Raw genomic sequence first — 16,223 nt, 5'->3', positions numbered from 1 at the left:
TTTTTAGATTAGTGTTAATTAAAGCTGAGTTTTATTAGATTTTATAATCTGCAGCTAAATTAAAACCAGGCGAATAGATTTTAGTTTAGTGTGTCAGTGTCACTAGGGCCAGATTTTGACAGATTACTGATTTACACTAAAACACATCAGTCATAGTTAATTGTTGATTCATTTCTGCCAGAGGTGTCAGTAGTTCTGCATCTAGAGGACTCTGTCTCACTTTTGAAATGTGCTGCACTGCCCCCGTCTGGCAAACAAGAATGAACAGATGAAACAGAAAGACAACAATAAACATTTAACAAGCACAAATGACATAAACATTTAGCATGAAACTCATAAAACACAAAAAATGAAGACAAAACAGCTAATTAAATCTTTGGGACAACATTATGAGTTCTAGCTCAGGTCAGAATTGAAAGAAAATCTATTATAAAATGTAGAAAATACTGTTCTTTTGAACGTATTGCAGCAATATTGTTTTCAACAATGATAAGAAATATTTCTTAAGCAGCAAATGATTTCTGAATAAACATGTGACACTGAAGACTGAAGTAATAATGCTGAAGAGGTAGAAATCACATTTTAAAATATATTCAAATAAAAAAAAGAAGTTAAAATATTACTGTTTTTAACAAATATATGCAGCTTTGGTGAACATAAGAAATCTTACAGACCCTAAAATTTTAATGTGAGTGTAAACTGGATAAAGGATAATAACAGTATCTATGTTTAAAGTAACAAAACAGGCAAATGAAATGTGGACCTTTTAGTCTACCAGACCAGAAGACAAAACATTCATCATACATACTGAAGTCATCAAGATAACACTTAATGTAAATAAAGGTGTGGGTCATAAGGTTGTTTGTATATGATTACAGAAGAGTCTCTTTACTCCTTAGACAAATATGGACTTGAACCATGGAGTGACACTTTAAGATCTTACAAGAAATGCTAAAACAATGCTTTAAGTTATTAAGGTTACATAGCTATGGACATATGTTGCTAAACTACTGTAATTTTAACTCTGAAGGCTGCAGGGTCACTGCATTGTCAATCACCAGTGACCACTGTCAGTCATTTTATTGGGATTCAGCTAAAATTTTTGGTTTTGACATTTAAATATTATACTAGTTGGTGTTTTGTGTGTGAGAGCTTACTCTTGATTGGCGGAGCTAAGCTGCTCCTTCCATTGGTCGCTCTGCTCTTTGTATCCCTCCAGCTCCTCCTCCAGAGCCAAGATGGAGAAATTCACCTTCTGACGCTCCTCCTCAATTTCCAGCTGAGACTGCGGATAAGGCAAGAGACAAAGACATTTCTGTTTTTTGCACCCATTCAAAATTCTTTAAAGTACTTCTCCCAAAAGTTTGGACAACAAAACAGACCACATTCTTAATCGATCCAGCCTAGGTATCAGGCTTGATGTGACAAGTGATAAAACATTTCTCTTCCATGTTAATCCCCACAAGGCAGGGACTTGGATTGTGAGAGACAGGAATTGATTTGTCTTGCAGTGCATGTTCACCTGTGAGACGGTCTCCATGCTGTGACGCAAGGCGTCCATGTCTTGACTGAACTGCTCTCTCAGGGCCTCCATCTCTTTGTCATGAGACTCCACCTCATCCTTCAAGGCTCCTTTTAGAGCGGTGAGCTCTCGCTCTCTCTGTCTCAGCGTATCCTCCAGTTTCTGCTTCAGCATCAGAGACTCTGACAGCTCTGCCTGCACCGTCATCAAGTCCTGCAGAAAAAAAAGAGAAACAAACTCAATTAAACTTTCGCAATACATATTGCTCCAAATTAGCTTTCTAAAAGATGTTTACATATAGTCCACATAAGCAAATAATAGTCTTTTATTAAATAGTCATCTAATAGTCAATTTATAAAAATGACCCGATCAAAAGTATACATACGCTTGATTCTTAATACTGTCTTGTTATCTGAAGTTTTTTTTTTGTTTAGTGATATTTGTTCATGAGTCCCTTGTTTATCCTGAACAGTTCAACTGCCTGCTGTTCTTCAGAAAAATCCTTCAGGTCCCACAAATTCTTTGGTTTTCCAGCATCTTTTGCTTATTTGAACCCTTTCCACCAATGACTGTATGATTATTATGAGATCCATCTTTTCACACTGAGGACAACTGAGGGATTTGTATGCAACTATTACAGAAGGTTGAAACACTCACTGACGCTGCAGAAGGAGACATAGTGCATTAAGAGACTGGAGGTGAAAACTTTTTGAGTTTTGAGATCAGGGTAAATTTAACTTATTTTTTTCTTCTGGAAAAAATGTACACATCTGCATTCTGTTCAAAAGTTTTCACCCCTCAGGTCTTAATGCATATTTTTTCCTTCTGGAGAACTAGTGAGCATTTGAACCCTCTGTAATAGTTGCGTATGAGTCCCTCAGTTGTCCTCAGTGTGAAAAGATGGATCTCAAGATCATACAGTCATTGTTGACAAAGGTTCAAATATGCCAAATATACTGGAACACTAAAGAATTTGTGGGACCTGAATGATTTTTCTGTATGAACAGCAGGCAGTTCAACTGTTCAGGACAAACAAAAAAGCTGTGAATCATCCAGGTACAGCATCAACACAGTATTAAGCTTATGTATACTTTTGAACTTTTGAGTGATTTTCATAAATTCAACTAGTATTTTCTCTTGTGAACTATATGTAAAAATCTTTCATGTGAAATATTAAATTTGTATTGGATAAGTTGGAACAAATGAGTTGGAAAAGCAACTTTAGGTAGTCAGGGGGGCAATTTTGAAGAACTTTTGGTCACTACAAAATTCATGATGACTATTTTCCATAATAGAAAAACAGTAAAGTCATCCTTTACGGTTTTTTTATTATATAAAATACTCATAACACATAATGAGTCAGTGTGTTTATTTAGTTCTGTATTTGTGTGTGTAGTTACTATGTATCTAACATTCTGTACCTTTTCAATTTAATTACCTAGAGTTTGCATTTATTTACACTTCAAACAATTAATAATACACTTATTAATTTACACATCTTGGTGTAGTCAGTTATTAGGTATTTTAAGCATTAATGGCAAACACCACAATCATTGGGTACGTTGTGTGTTTGTGTGCGTACTAGCTGCATTGTGTCGGACTGAGGTGAGTTTTCCAGCGTTCGTCTGAGCTCCTCCTGGAGCTGAGCTAGCTGATCCTCCTGCTGCCGTAAGCGAGACTCCGCTGCCTCTCTATCCATACGCAGCTCCACCATTCTGAAGACAGAAAGAACATTTTTAAACAAATCCAATTCAAACTTCAAAGGGTTATCCATCTTTTTCTTTAACGCCTATGGGTGAGACTTCCAGTTCATTAGCCGCTTCAGGAAAATGACAAGAAGAATAACAACATGCAGTAAATGGTAAAACTGTTTGCACTGTAAACCAGTGTGTTCATAATTAAGATGATACATTAGAATAATATGGTAAGACACACCAATTTGCAATATCAAGCAGCAAAACTAGCCGTTTTGTACAGCTCAAAATAGCTGGATGTGGATAAGACCGGAAGCCAGACCCATAAAATGTACAAATGGCTGCACCCACTCTTACGGCAATAAAAATGTGGATATTTTATGTTGGAAATGCACATTTGCTTTGTTTTGATGTTTTTGATGGATGCACATAGAGACTCACTGGTCCTGGTTTTCCTGCAGTTCTCTTTTGGCCTTGTCCAGGTGCTGCTGTAATTGTGTACTTTTGTTGAACGCCTGCTCCAGTTCAGTCTTCATATTGCTGTCAGTCACTGAGATCTGTGGACCCTGTGAAGCACAAAACCCCAGTGAGCTTTAGCTTTATTCGGACAGAAAATGTTACACTTATGCATTTACAATAAAAGTCTAAGGGGTTAAGAACAGAAATGGAAGCTGAAGCTCAAATTTTCATCAAAGCACTCTTATGATCTGTAAAGTTATTTAAATCATCCTTGTTGTGGTGGGGTTACTGTTGAAGGCAGCTAAACAGGCTTTACATTACTGACGTGAATCCCGTAAAAACTCTTTCCTGCTACCTTCCGCTCATTACATGAAAGTTAAAGGTTATGACTTAATGTGGTTATGTCAGGAATTAAAAGACTGCATTTCTTTCCACAGACAAAATTACTAAGTGATTTTATCACACTGTCTCATGTCAACACGTAGTCAACTGGAAACCATCAGAACTAAACATTATATAACTTATATTGTAAGTATTATATTATATATATAAGAATAAGATATGAAGAGGACTTTACATTTCAGTACAACTACAACGCTAGAACCAAAAAAAAAAAGTTTCCATTTTTATTCATATACATATAACTATTGAACGAAAGTCTTTAAATTTGCCATCAATGGGCCTTATCAAACCACAACACATGTAGCTTTGTTCATACAAAAGTTGCAGCCCCAAAACAAACATGCATATTTCTACAAGGAGGATGATTTGTGTCATCTTGGGGCTATGCATTCATCTTACAGCAGTAATTTTTCTTCAAATGTCCCCTCAGGAATCACTACATCCTAGCTATCGTATCTAGTTATTCTTACTGTCAATCACAAGATTAGTTTCTGTGCGACTCCTGATACAGATACGCCTTAAATGAATCACCTTATAGCTGCACATGGCTGATCTTAATTTAATGAGGAAACATAAAACAAATAATTAGATCTGAAACATGTACACACAGCCAGCAGGCAGCTGTCTGCTCCTCAAATATCCCAGTCCTCTAGTATATCCCATCAGACCATTCAACTGCTGTTGCCATCACTATAATGACCACACATGGCTACTACGAGGTCTAAAGTTACTTCTTGAATAAAAAAAGAACACGTTAAAGTACTATCCAAGTCATCTTACTACTAACACTAATGTAAATAAAAACAATTAGACATTAGATAATTATTAGGATAATCATGTCAGCTCAATTGATCATCATACATTACCGTACAAAAATGCGGGTTCTATAAGACATTTAAATGCTTTTATGTGATCAAAAATATAGTAAACACAGTAATAAAAGTATTTGTTTTCTATTTTATTCCGGTGATGTCAAAACTGAATTTTCAGCTTCATTACTCCAGTCTTCAATAATTTGCAGCTCAAGTAGAGCCCTATGATTCCACGATGCGAAAAGTGCAGACACAATCACGGAATCCAGTCATGAAAATGGAATTTACTGTTTAACACAGAATGTCACTGAATTTGCCAAATGAAATGGATGAATAGATCAAAAGCAGGTCAGTACACTTCAGCATGTTTAAATATTAAGCCACAAAAATACTATTTTAATATATTAATATGCATGTCTCTGTGTGAATGAATGGTGTAAATGCAGTTTTGTTTACTACACACAAACGCTTGCAGAAAATATTGCAAAATATGAGTACATAAACATTAACTCTAGTACTGCTCTGAGAGTCACTTCATAAGGATTTTACAATTTCTATCAAGTAAAACTATCATCATATCATATACAAACAGGTCTTTAAAGCAACCCGTCAAAATGAAAGTTTGGTTTTAAAAGAAACTGCGTCAGAAATGTATTTACTACTACATATATTTAGTAAAATATATTACTTACTGTAATGATAGTACTACAACTAATAATAAAATTAGGTATTATTAAAACATTATTTTGTAAGGAATATTTATCAGAAATGTTTTTATTTAAATGCTTCTGGTTTGTAAAATGTAATAAAACGATTAAAATGGAATCCAGAATTAATGAAATACACAGCATTTGGTAAAAAATAAAACTGAATTTGAAAAATGTCATTGGGCGTTAAAAATGTAATTTTTGTTAAACTTTTAATAAATGGCTATTAAATTGTGTAAGTTTTATGATTTTAAATATTTAGACATGCTTTTTGACTAATACATTTTAATTTAACCATTAAAGCAGAATTTAAAAAAATTCAAATTCTACGGAATTTGGGACAAAATAAAAATGTAATTTCTCTTAAACTTAAAAGAAACTGCGTAAGTTTCATGACTGATTAATTAGACATGCTTTTTGATTAATATATTTCAGTTTAACCATTAAAGTCTAGAAAAATGAACACGTGAAAAAATGGAATCCAGAAAAATAAAAAAAAAATAAAAAATACAGAATTTGAAAAAACTAAAAAATTCCATGGATTTCAAAGGGCCTTAAAAATTTTATTTCTCATAAAAGTGGAATAAATTGCTGTCAAATTTTGTAAGGTTCATAGTTTTTAATAATTAGATATGCTTTTTGATACATTTAATACATTTTAATTTAACCATTAAAACAGAGTCTAGAAAAAAAATGTACATGGAAAAAAACGGAATTTGGAAAAAAATACAACAGAGTTTATAGGGCCTTAAAATGTAATTTCTCTTAAACTTTTAATAAGCTGCCGTTAAACTGTGTAAGTTTCATGATTTCAATTAATTTGACATGCTTTTTGATTAATATAATTTAATTTAACCATTAAAACAGAGCCTAGAAAAACTGGAATCAAGAAAAAAATTATTAAAAAATAATAATAAAATGGAATTTAGGAAAAAATAAAACAGATTTCACAGGGCCTTAAAATTTTAATTTCTCTTAAATTGTTAATAAATTGCTGGTAATTTGTGTAAGATTTATGATTTAGATTAATTAGATATGCTTTTTGATTAATATATTTTAATTTAACCATTAAAAATTAAAAAAAAAACTAAAACAGATTTCAATTCTTATTATGCTGCTTAATATTTTTTGGAAATCATGATACATTTTTACATTTTCAGGACTATAAATGTTAAAAAAAAAAAAAACAGCATTTAAAGAAACAAATGTCTTTACTGTCACTTCTGCTCAATTTAATCCCTCCTTGCTTAACAGAAGTACCCTTAGAGAAAATCTTAGAGATCCAAACTGTATAATCTCAGTCTAAACACCGTCAAAAACCTCCAAGTGTCTGACAAGGTTTACTTTAAGATAATGAGCTTAATTAACAACAGTCGCAACGTCTCCCAGCAATAGTGGCAACAACAACAACAGAGTTTATCATGCATGGACAAGCACTCAGTGGGATATAACAGCGTAAGAGGCCGTACAACAAGTGCCCATTAAAACCGTAACCCAAACAGACATGCTGAGGGCCCCCAGGTTGAGGGGGAAACCGTCCCTTACAGGTATCCATTTCCAGTGTAACTTAATTATTGATGGATCACAAAGAGCGAGCTCTCGACCACGCGGCCCTAATCAGCTTTCCTTGTTGAGGCGACGGTTGCCAAGAGACCGCAGAAGGATAATTCACACGCAGGAAGCTTATGCAAACACGGCTAACAATATTATACAGACCTGCACGCCCATGCATGTGCGCACGTACAGGAAGATACAGAAACTAAGGCTTTAAAGGGAAATTTCCCTCAAAATGAAAATGATTTAAGTACTCTCATTTCATTCTAAACCTGAATGACTGTTTCTTCTCTTGAAGAGACAAAAGGTGATTTTCTTTGAGTCAATAACCTTGCCACTTTTGAATTTAATGAAAGTGACTAGGGCTAGGGCTGGGGCTGGCAAGCTACAAAAAGGACATAAAAGCACCATGAAAAAGCCATTCAAGTGATCATTAAGTATCATTATGTCTTCTGTAGTCATTTGATAGCTTCGTGTGAGCAACAAACTTTAAGCCACAGAATTTAAAGGGACAGTTCACCCAAAAAATGAAGATTCTGTCATAAATTACTCACCCGTATGACCTTCATTTATCTTTGCAACACAAATTAAGATATTTTTGCTTTCCTTCTACGTTCAAGGCCCAGAATGATAGTAAGGACATTGATAAAATAGTCCATGTGACATCAGTGGTTCAATCGTAATTTTATGAAGCTTCAAGAATACTTTTTGTGTCATATGGACTATTTTGTTGATGTTCTTGGTATCTTTCTGGAAGGACCCTTGCTGTCTATTGAGGGTCTCTTGGATTTCATCAAAAATATCTTAATTTGTGTTTCGAAGACGAGCAAAGGTCTTATGGGCTTGGAACAACAAGCATCTTGGGTGAGTAATTAATGACAGAATTTTCATTTTTGGTTGAACTAACCCTTTAAGTTGTTGTCCATAGATAATCATCCATTCTGTTGCAACTGAAGCAATAGTTCACTGAAAAGATCCAATGCAAAAGCATGATTCATTAACAAATTACGAGGTTCGTACAGATGCTGTAAAATTAAATTTCATGAATTTCAAGGACTTTTCAAGCACTACTTTTTTGATTTTCAAGGACTTCAGAGATCTCACTTATCGAACAATGTCTTCTATTTCAATTTCTTAAAAAAAGAGAAATAAATAAATTAGTGGTGGGCCGTTATCGGCGTTAACGTGCTGCGTTAACGTGAGACTCTTATCGGGCGATAAAAAAAATATCGCCGTTAATCTATTCTCAAAGTTGGGTTGGGGGCTGGGTCTAAACTACGCAAGATATGATGACTTTCACCTTGATATTTTAGCGCGGATGACGTATACCTAGTCGAATTGCACTGTAGGGGGCGAGAACGAGTCTTCAACTTCTGTGAAATTACCACATCAAATGAGACGTGCAAACATGGATGCAGATATGAAGCCGCTTCAGGGCAGGTGCCCTAGTGAAAATCTGCTGTGCCCCAGTAAAATCTCAAGTTTGAGTTATAATTTACTTTGATAGTCCCGAAATAAAGACATTAAACTATATGCAACAACTGAATTGACGCTTCTAAAAGCAACGCAGTTTAATGGAAGACTATGCACGCAGAAATCCATGCCCGTGTGCGTCTGTGTATTTAACGGCAACACGCACGTCGTGCAGCCTTTTGCGCAGAAGTACTTGGTTACACAAGTTTGTATAGGTAATTATGTTGTAAATGCAATTGTCAAGCAGTTTGTGATGCATTTTGGAAACAGGAGATGAGCGCCTGATCTAATACGCCACCTGGCCCGTTCGCGAAGACCCATTATTTGGGTAGCACACATATACTGAATGCCTTCATCAGAATTCAAATTAGCCATTTTAATCTAGATTAATTCCAAGATTTAATCTAGATTAAAAAAAATAATCTATGCCCACCCCTAAAATAAATACAAATATACTAATAAAAATGGCATTTTTATAACTGTACTGCCTTAATGTTTTTTTATATTTTAAGAAAACAATTCTGAAAAAAAAGATTAGCAAAATCGCTCTGAAATACTGATCTGAAACAAATGATTTGTGAAATCACACTGAAGTCTTGATCTGAATCAAAAGATTCATGCTCCGCACTTCGAAGTTCTGATCTAGAACAAAAGATTTGTGAACCCACACCAAATGCATATCGTGTACCGATTTGAATCATTCAATCCACAAAATTATTCACAAACCCGCTCTGATCTAAATCAATGATTTGCAATACAGGTTCTGAAATTCTGATCTGAATAATAATTCACAAGCCATCATTTTAAATCATGACTCAGAGCACAGAACGCAATTCTTTTGATTTTGATTGGAACTTTGCATATTGCGAACCATTTGATTTGGACTTCAAATAGTGTATCGCAAATCATTTGATTTGAATCATTCAATTTGCGGAATGATTCACAAACAAGTTACAATCTAAATCGAATGATTTGTGATACATGTGATACAAGTCCCGACCTAAATCAAATCATTTTGTGCAATGGTTTATCTGATTCAGAGTTTTGAAAAGATCTGTTTCACCAATCACTAAGTGCTTTTTAAAATCGTTACAAGCGTGTTGAAATTCAAAAAAAGAATGGCTCACGAAGTTCCGATCTACAAGATTTGTAAACCCGTACCGAATGCATATCGTGAACTATTTGATTTTCGATCGGGATTTCAAATCTTGCATCGCAAATCATTTGATTTGAATCATTCAACTTCCAAAATGATTCACAAACCCATTCCGCTCGATACACGATACACGCTCTGAAATTTCGATCTGAATAATGATTCATGAACCATAATTTTAAATCAGGACCTAGAGCACAGAACGTGATTCTTTTGATTTGGATTGGAACTTTGCATATTACGAACCATTTGATTTTGATTAAGACTACAAATCATGTATAGCAAATCATTTCCTTACTAAATATGATTTAAATTGCGCTACGCGATCTGATTACAGCGTTTTGAAAGAGTGAATCATTTTGCGATGCAGGTTCAACTGATTCGTAGTTTTCGAAAAGATCCGTTTCACCCATTACTGCGTGCTTTTTAAAATTGTTACAAACTATGTTGAAATTCAAAAATGAATGGCTCTTTTAATTTGATCTGGTTTTTGCTAGTGAATCGCTTGAAATGAATGATGGAAGTCGGTTCCAGCTCAAGTGACTCGATTGATTTGGTTCATCTGTTCCTCTTTTTGAATCTTAAGCCATGTTTACACAACACTGTCAGTACTACTACTTGCTTAGCTCGATTGTTTTCTGACATTTACTGAAATAAGCAAAAAGCTATGATGTCTTTTGAATTGTGTGAATTTTGCATGAAAAGATATGTGCTTATTGACCAAATTAAACACTTATTTCATAGATACATTATCTTTCAATAATTCAAGTACTTTTCAAGTTCCTCTTCAGGAATATTCCTATTTTATTTTTTTAGGCCTTACATTTCAAAAAGTCAAATTCAAGCACCTTGTACGAACCCAGAAATCAGACTACTGACAACTCTCTCATTAACTCTTATCAGTATATTCAATTTCTGACTTATATTTGTACCAAATGACTTGAAACCACCAAATGAAAATTTGAAATATGGCAAGCAAGTCATATAGACCATTTTCATATATTACATTGGCCAGGATTTTCCTCAAAAAGTCACCTTTTGTGTTCCATGAAACAAAGAAAATTTATATGGGTTTGGACCAACACGAGGTTAAGTAAATAATACTGGAATTTCATTTTTGGTGAACTGCTCCTTTAAATAAAGCCTTCTGTTAGCTGACCTCTCTTTAAAATACATAATCATAATGATTATTGTCTATTTTAAACTCGCTCATTTCTTCACAAAGACAGTCTTGTCGCTGTTATCTACTCTGTCTCAGAATATCTTTCTCTGGTACGTTCTCTCTTTCAAAACACACAGTCACAATCATGCAAAACAGGGACCGATACGCAAACCATGGGCGCACACACACACACCCTCCCTCTCTAGATGTAGTTTCCTCATTCAGGAGACACTGCTGAGCGCTATTCACTGCTGGGAAATGCAAACTGATTTATTGAATACAAGCGTGCTTACCTTCACCTCGCAGAACCTTTCATGAATGAGGCTTGCTTTGCGTTTGATGGCTGACTCACTCTCAATAGACCTAGTGTTAGAAAATATGAAAGGAAATTGAATGAGCTAGAGACAAGTAGATTAAGGAATGTTCTGAGGAAAATGTAAAAGGTGTGTGCCAATGTGTTGCCAGGGTTGCTTTGTGGTTGCCAGGGTGTTTTGAGTAGCTTTAAAAGGATAGTTCACCCATTAAATGAATATTCTGTCATTAATTGCCCACCCTCATGTCGTTCCAAACCCATAAGACCTTCTTTCATCTTCGGAACACAAATTGAGATATTTTTTAAGAAATCCAAGAGCTTTCTGACCCTGCATAGACCCTGCACGTTCAAGGCTCAGAAAGGTAGTGGGGACAACATTAAAATAGTCCATGTGACATCAGTGGTTCAACTATAATTTTATAAAGCTACGAGAATACTTTTTGTGCACACAAAAAAAAAAACACACACATTCGACACGCGTTCACAAGAGTACCATGACAAATTAAAAAGTATTCTCATAACTTCATAAAATTATGGTTGAACCACTGATGTCAAATGGACTTTTTTAACAATGTCCTAACAAACTTTCTGGGCATTGAACGTGTCTATGCAGGGCCAGAAAGCCTACAGATTTCATCAAAAACAACATGAGGGTGACTAATTAATGACAGAATTTTTAGTTCATTTTTGGGTGAACTATCCCTTTCTGTTTCTGTTGTATGGTTCTGTTAAAAAGTAGTATTTATTGTGAATTACATTTATAGGCGATTGTGAGGCTCTGTTAAAAAAGATTATTATACCCTTCTTTAAGTATGTTGTAAATTGCTTGTTTGGTCTGGACATCCTCTCCACTTCCGTTTTCTAAACTTGTGGTCTGGCTCTTTATGAGGTCAGGGGTCACCTGGAAGAAAAGACATATCAAAGGAGCATTATTTTTGAAATACTATACATCGAAACTTTCTGACTGGCTGGAAAAAAGCATGAATATGGCTCAATATTTCTATTGTTTAGACTTTTTAAAGGAGAAGTTCACTTCCAGAATGCAAATTTCCTTATAATTTACTCACCCCCATGTCATCCAAGATGTTCTAGTCTTTCTTTCTTCAGTCGAAAAGAAATTAAAATTTTAGAGGAAAACTTTCCAGGATTTTTCTCCATAAAGTGGACTTCAATAGTTACCAATCCGTTGAAGTACCACAATTTTATAGAATACGACCAATTGTTTAGCTAAATAAACCCTTATTCCTCAGCTGGGATTGTGTAGAGCCCTTCGAAGTAGTGATGCTACGATTGATCGGCCAATGATCACGATCGGCCGATATTGGCTTAAAATAACTTGATCTGCGAACCCCAAAAGCGCCGATCAAAAAAGCCGATCACTTGACGTAAATTACTTGCGTGACTTTTTCACACATGCATGCACGGCGCACAGGTAAACAACAGCAGAGGCAACATGAGAAATTCCTTATTCGTTCTGTAAGGGTAGTCTTGTTATTGGGCATGTGACTAAGCTGTGCGTGTACAGAGTGCTGACTTTAGTTTTGCCTGAGACGTTCAAGTTTACTTTGGGTTTCATTCTCTGCTATCTTCAGTGAGTGGTAAATGTGCGAATGTAAATGAATGTATCTTTCTATACCCGTCATATTGCAATAATGTTACCGCTGTATGTCTGATTGTTGTCATCAGTTCATGTTGTAGTTCAGTTCATATAGAATGAGGAGAAACGGTGCCCGTGTAATTCACGTGCATATGTTTAGCGCCATTTTATCACATCGTAATTCTAACGAACGCATACAGATGTTACTGAGGTGAATGTTTATGTTTCCTATATACAGGCTGATTCTGAAATATCGTATTTAATTCCGTCTAAACCACATTTCACTACCTTTATCCAAATAACAAGCAAAGAACATTTACATTATCAAAGAACTTCATCACTAACTAGTGTAGCCTAGTCTTGTGTGAGGTACACTCCCGTTATAATCAGTTTATCTATCTACACTTATGATGAATAAATCTCTCCCTCATGCGGCACGTTAAGGCGACGTGGCACTCTATGCGTGTGTTTATACCACGGCAGGTTTCTGAAGCATCCTAGAACCGACTCTCTGCACTGCATCGCTAAAGTTAGGCACCTTTTTGACGGATAATAATAATCGTCTTGCTATCGTCAAAGGCATCAGCAAATGGCGATATCTCTAACTATCATCGATACTATCGTCTACAAACCTAACTTGGTGGTTCTTCAAGATCTTGACTGTAGCCTATTTCTACAGTTTTTTTCCAATATAGCTAATTTAGAGTTAGTTTCATTTCTACAAATGGTGCAAACTCTGCTAGATTATAGATCAAAGATTCCCATTCCCCTGTCATTCTGTGATCGGCAGTGATCGTCGATCGGCAGATCATGATCTTGGTAATCGGTAATCGGTGATCGGCCCCAAAAATGCTGATCGGAGCATCTCTACTTTGAAGCTGCCTTTAAATGCAACTTGGACCTTCAATACATTGGCCACCATTGAAGTCCACTATATGGAATGTTCTCCTGAAAAAAATTTAATTTCTTTGCGACTGAAGAAAGAAAGACATGAACATCTTGGATGACATTGGATGACACTTCTCCTTTTCAGAACCAAGAAAAAACTTGGCTCTATATATTGGTTCTTAATTGTTTTTTTAAGTTGTGCCAACTTTAGGCAAGAAGAAGAGGACTCACTGGTTTCTTTGGTATAGCAGGTGGTGCCTCTTTGGGCGCAAAGAGCTTTGGTGATTGGCTGAAGGTGAGGGGTTTGGAATTGGGGATGGCAGTCACTTTAGCCACAGAGGTGGGCTCTCGTCCTAGACTGCTAGTTGTTGGTTTCAATGAGCTGAGTTTAGGCACTGTAGCTGGAGTAATAGGAGCATAAGGGTTTATCGTTGGTGAAGTTGGTGGAGCTTCATCTGTAGGTTTATTGAGGGCATCCACACTGTGAGACCGAACATGGTTATCAAGACGAACCCGAGTTCGGGGTTCTGAGTTTGGAACATCACCTATACTCCCACCACCAAACCGGCTAATGAGTTTATTTATGGGAGCCAGTGACTTTGTGTCTATAGTTGGGGCTTGGTCGTCTTTCAATGAGGCTCCATTCAGACTAGTCCCAATACCATTCTGCCTGACCTTCCTAAGCCCTGCTTCATTAAAACAATCATCATTCTTTTTGTCCACCTTTGGAGCCGGAGCAGAAGGTATAAGGCGTTCTGTAGTCCTAGGCTCGGCTTCTCCTTGAGTTCCTGCCTGTCCGTCACCAGGTGGCCTCCTTAAGGGGCTCCCAAAGTCTTCATCTGGAGAACTAAGTTTGTCAGCTGGGATATAGGAATTCTGGGGAGTCCGAGCCCCTTCCCTTTGTCCCAGTAGCAGGGTGTTGTAAGGGGAGGTTTGAGAGACAATTGGCGTGGAGCTCTGGAGTTGTGGTTGAGTCTTCAGTTGTACCCCGTAAGAATCCCCCTTTTCTCCATCCTTGAGGACCACGTACGGCTGTCCCGAAATGCCTTGCACCCGCACAGCTACTCCATACTTAGACGGCGAAGGAGTCCCGTTGCTGACGCCACCAACTCCACCAGCCAGTCGACTCCTGTCTGGAAACCCTCCGCCGGCGTCATCCAAATCTTTGATGAAGCGAATCTGGACACCATAGTCCAGAGGGGGCTTCCTGTCTGCTGAGAGGGAGCTCATTGTGACCTGCTGTGGTGCCAAGACAAAGAATTTAATAAATCAGTGTGCTAGCCCATTTAGAGACTAAACTGTTTGGTGGACTATTTGAGGAGCCTAAAGAGTGGACCGATATACAAAGAAGCTACAACATAAATTACAAAGCAATAAACCAAATAAGGATAGACTCCATATTTAAATCTGAAGTGAAAACAAGGTTGTGTGAGATGGATTTACAGTCTGGTTAAAAGATTGTATCACTTTTAGGTTCAACAGGAAGTCTCACTTTATTTTCACAACCTACATTCTCTGGAGTTTTTTGTCTACTGGAAATTCTTTGCAAAGACGTTTGCAAAAAGTTTTTTTTTTTCCCCAATCCTAAATCAGCTCAGCAATTTGCCGTTGGTTATAAAGTTGTACAACCAATTGAGCCTGCTTGTCATTTATGTAAACTTAAACATGACATTTAATTTAGGGCCCACAAAACATTAACAAGTCAATTTTGAAAACACAATACATCTTCTCAGTGTTGTTATTGCTTACCAAAACGATTAAAAATAGTTTGTGTTAAATGATACAAAACCTTTTGGAAAAACCTTTGGAAAAAGATGCATTAAGAGCCGGGGGGTGAAAACTTTCTGAATCTGAAGATCAGGCTAAATGTAACTTATTTTGTCTTCTTGGAAACATGTAAGTATCTTCTGTATCTTCTGAAGGGCAGTACTAAATGAAAAAAATCTGATATTTATGCAAAATAAGAAAAATGTACACATCTTCATTCTTTTCAAAAGTGTTCACTCCCAGGCACTTAATGTATCGTGTTTCCTTCTGAAGCATCAGTGAGCATTTGAACCTTCTGTAATGGTTGCATGAGTCCCTCAGTGGTCCTCAGTGTGTAAAGATGGATTTCAAACTCATACAGTCATTGTTGGATAGGGTTTAAATACACAAAAATGCTGAAAAACCAAAGAAATTGTGGGACCTGAAGGATTTTTCTGAAGAACAGCAGGAAATGTAACAATCAGAACAAACAAGGGACTTATGAACAACTATCACTAAACCCCAAAAAAAAAAAAAAACAGCTGTGGATCATTCAGGTAACAACCTTACAACATTTACAAATACTTGAGAATCGAGTGTATGTAAACTGGTGAGCTATTATTTTCTCTTGTGGACTATATGTAAATGTCTTTTATGTGAAATATCTTATTCATGTCAGTACTAAATAAATAACATGCATTTTGTATGATCCCTCTTATTTTGGTAAAATAATTAACATGT

General features: G+C 36.1%; 1 protein-coding gene across 2 annotated transcripts in view; it reads right to left on the bottom strand.

Moving 5' to 3' along the window:
• The window catches only part of cgnb (cingulin b), a 35,867-nt gene that overhangs the window by 13,665 nt on the left and 5,979 nt on the right, over positions 1-16,223 (bottom strand). The window contains exons 2-9 of one of the 2 annotated variants that reach the window (XM_073821884.1): positions 13,968-14,975; positions 12,052-12,152; positions 11,232-11,301; positions 3,658-3,782; positions 3,105-3,237; positions 1,523-1,735; positions 1,158-1,285; positions 221-247 (exon numbers count right to left, since the gene is read on the bottom strand). In XM_073821884.1, coding sequence (XP_073677985.1) covers positions 221-247; positions 1,158-1,285; positions 1,523-1,735; positions 3,105-3,237; positions 3,658-3,782; positions 11,232-11,301; positions 12,052-12,152; positions 13,968-14,966 — 1,796 coding nt within the window. In that variant the 5' untranslated portion in view covers positions 14,967-14,975. The remainder of the gene's footprint in view (positions 1-220; positions 248-1,157; positions 1,286-1,522; positions 1,736-3,104; positions 3,238-3,657; positions 3,783-11,231; positions 11,302-12,051; positions 12,153-13,967; positions 14,976-16,223) is intronic. The other variant, XM_073821885.1, reaches the window with a different exon arrangement.

Source organism: Garra rufa, chromosome 17 (assembly GCF_049309525.1).
Source record: "Garra rufa chromosome 17, GarRuf1.0, whole genome shotgun sequence".
NCBI lineage: Eukaryota > Metazoa > Chordata > Actinopteri > Cypriniformes > Cyprinidae > Garra > Garra rufa.
This window is presented reverse-complemented; position numbering and strand designations above follow the sequence as displayed.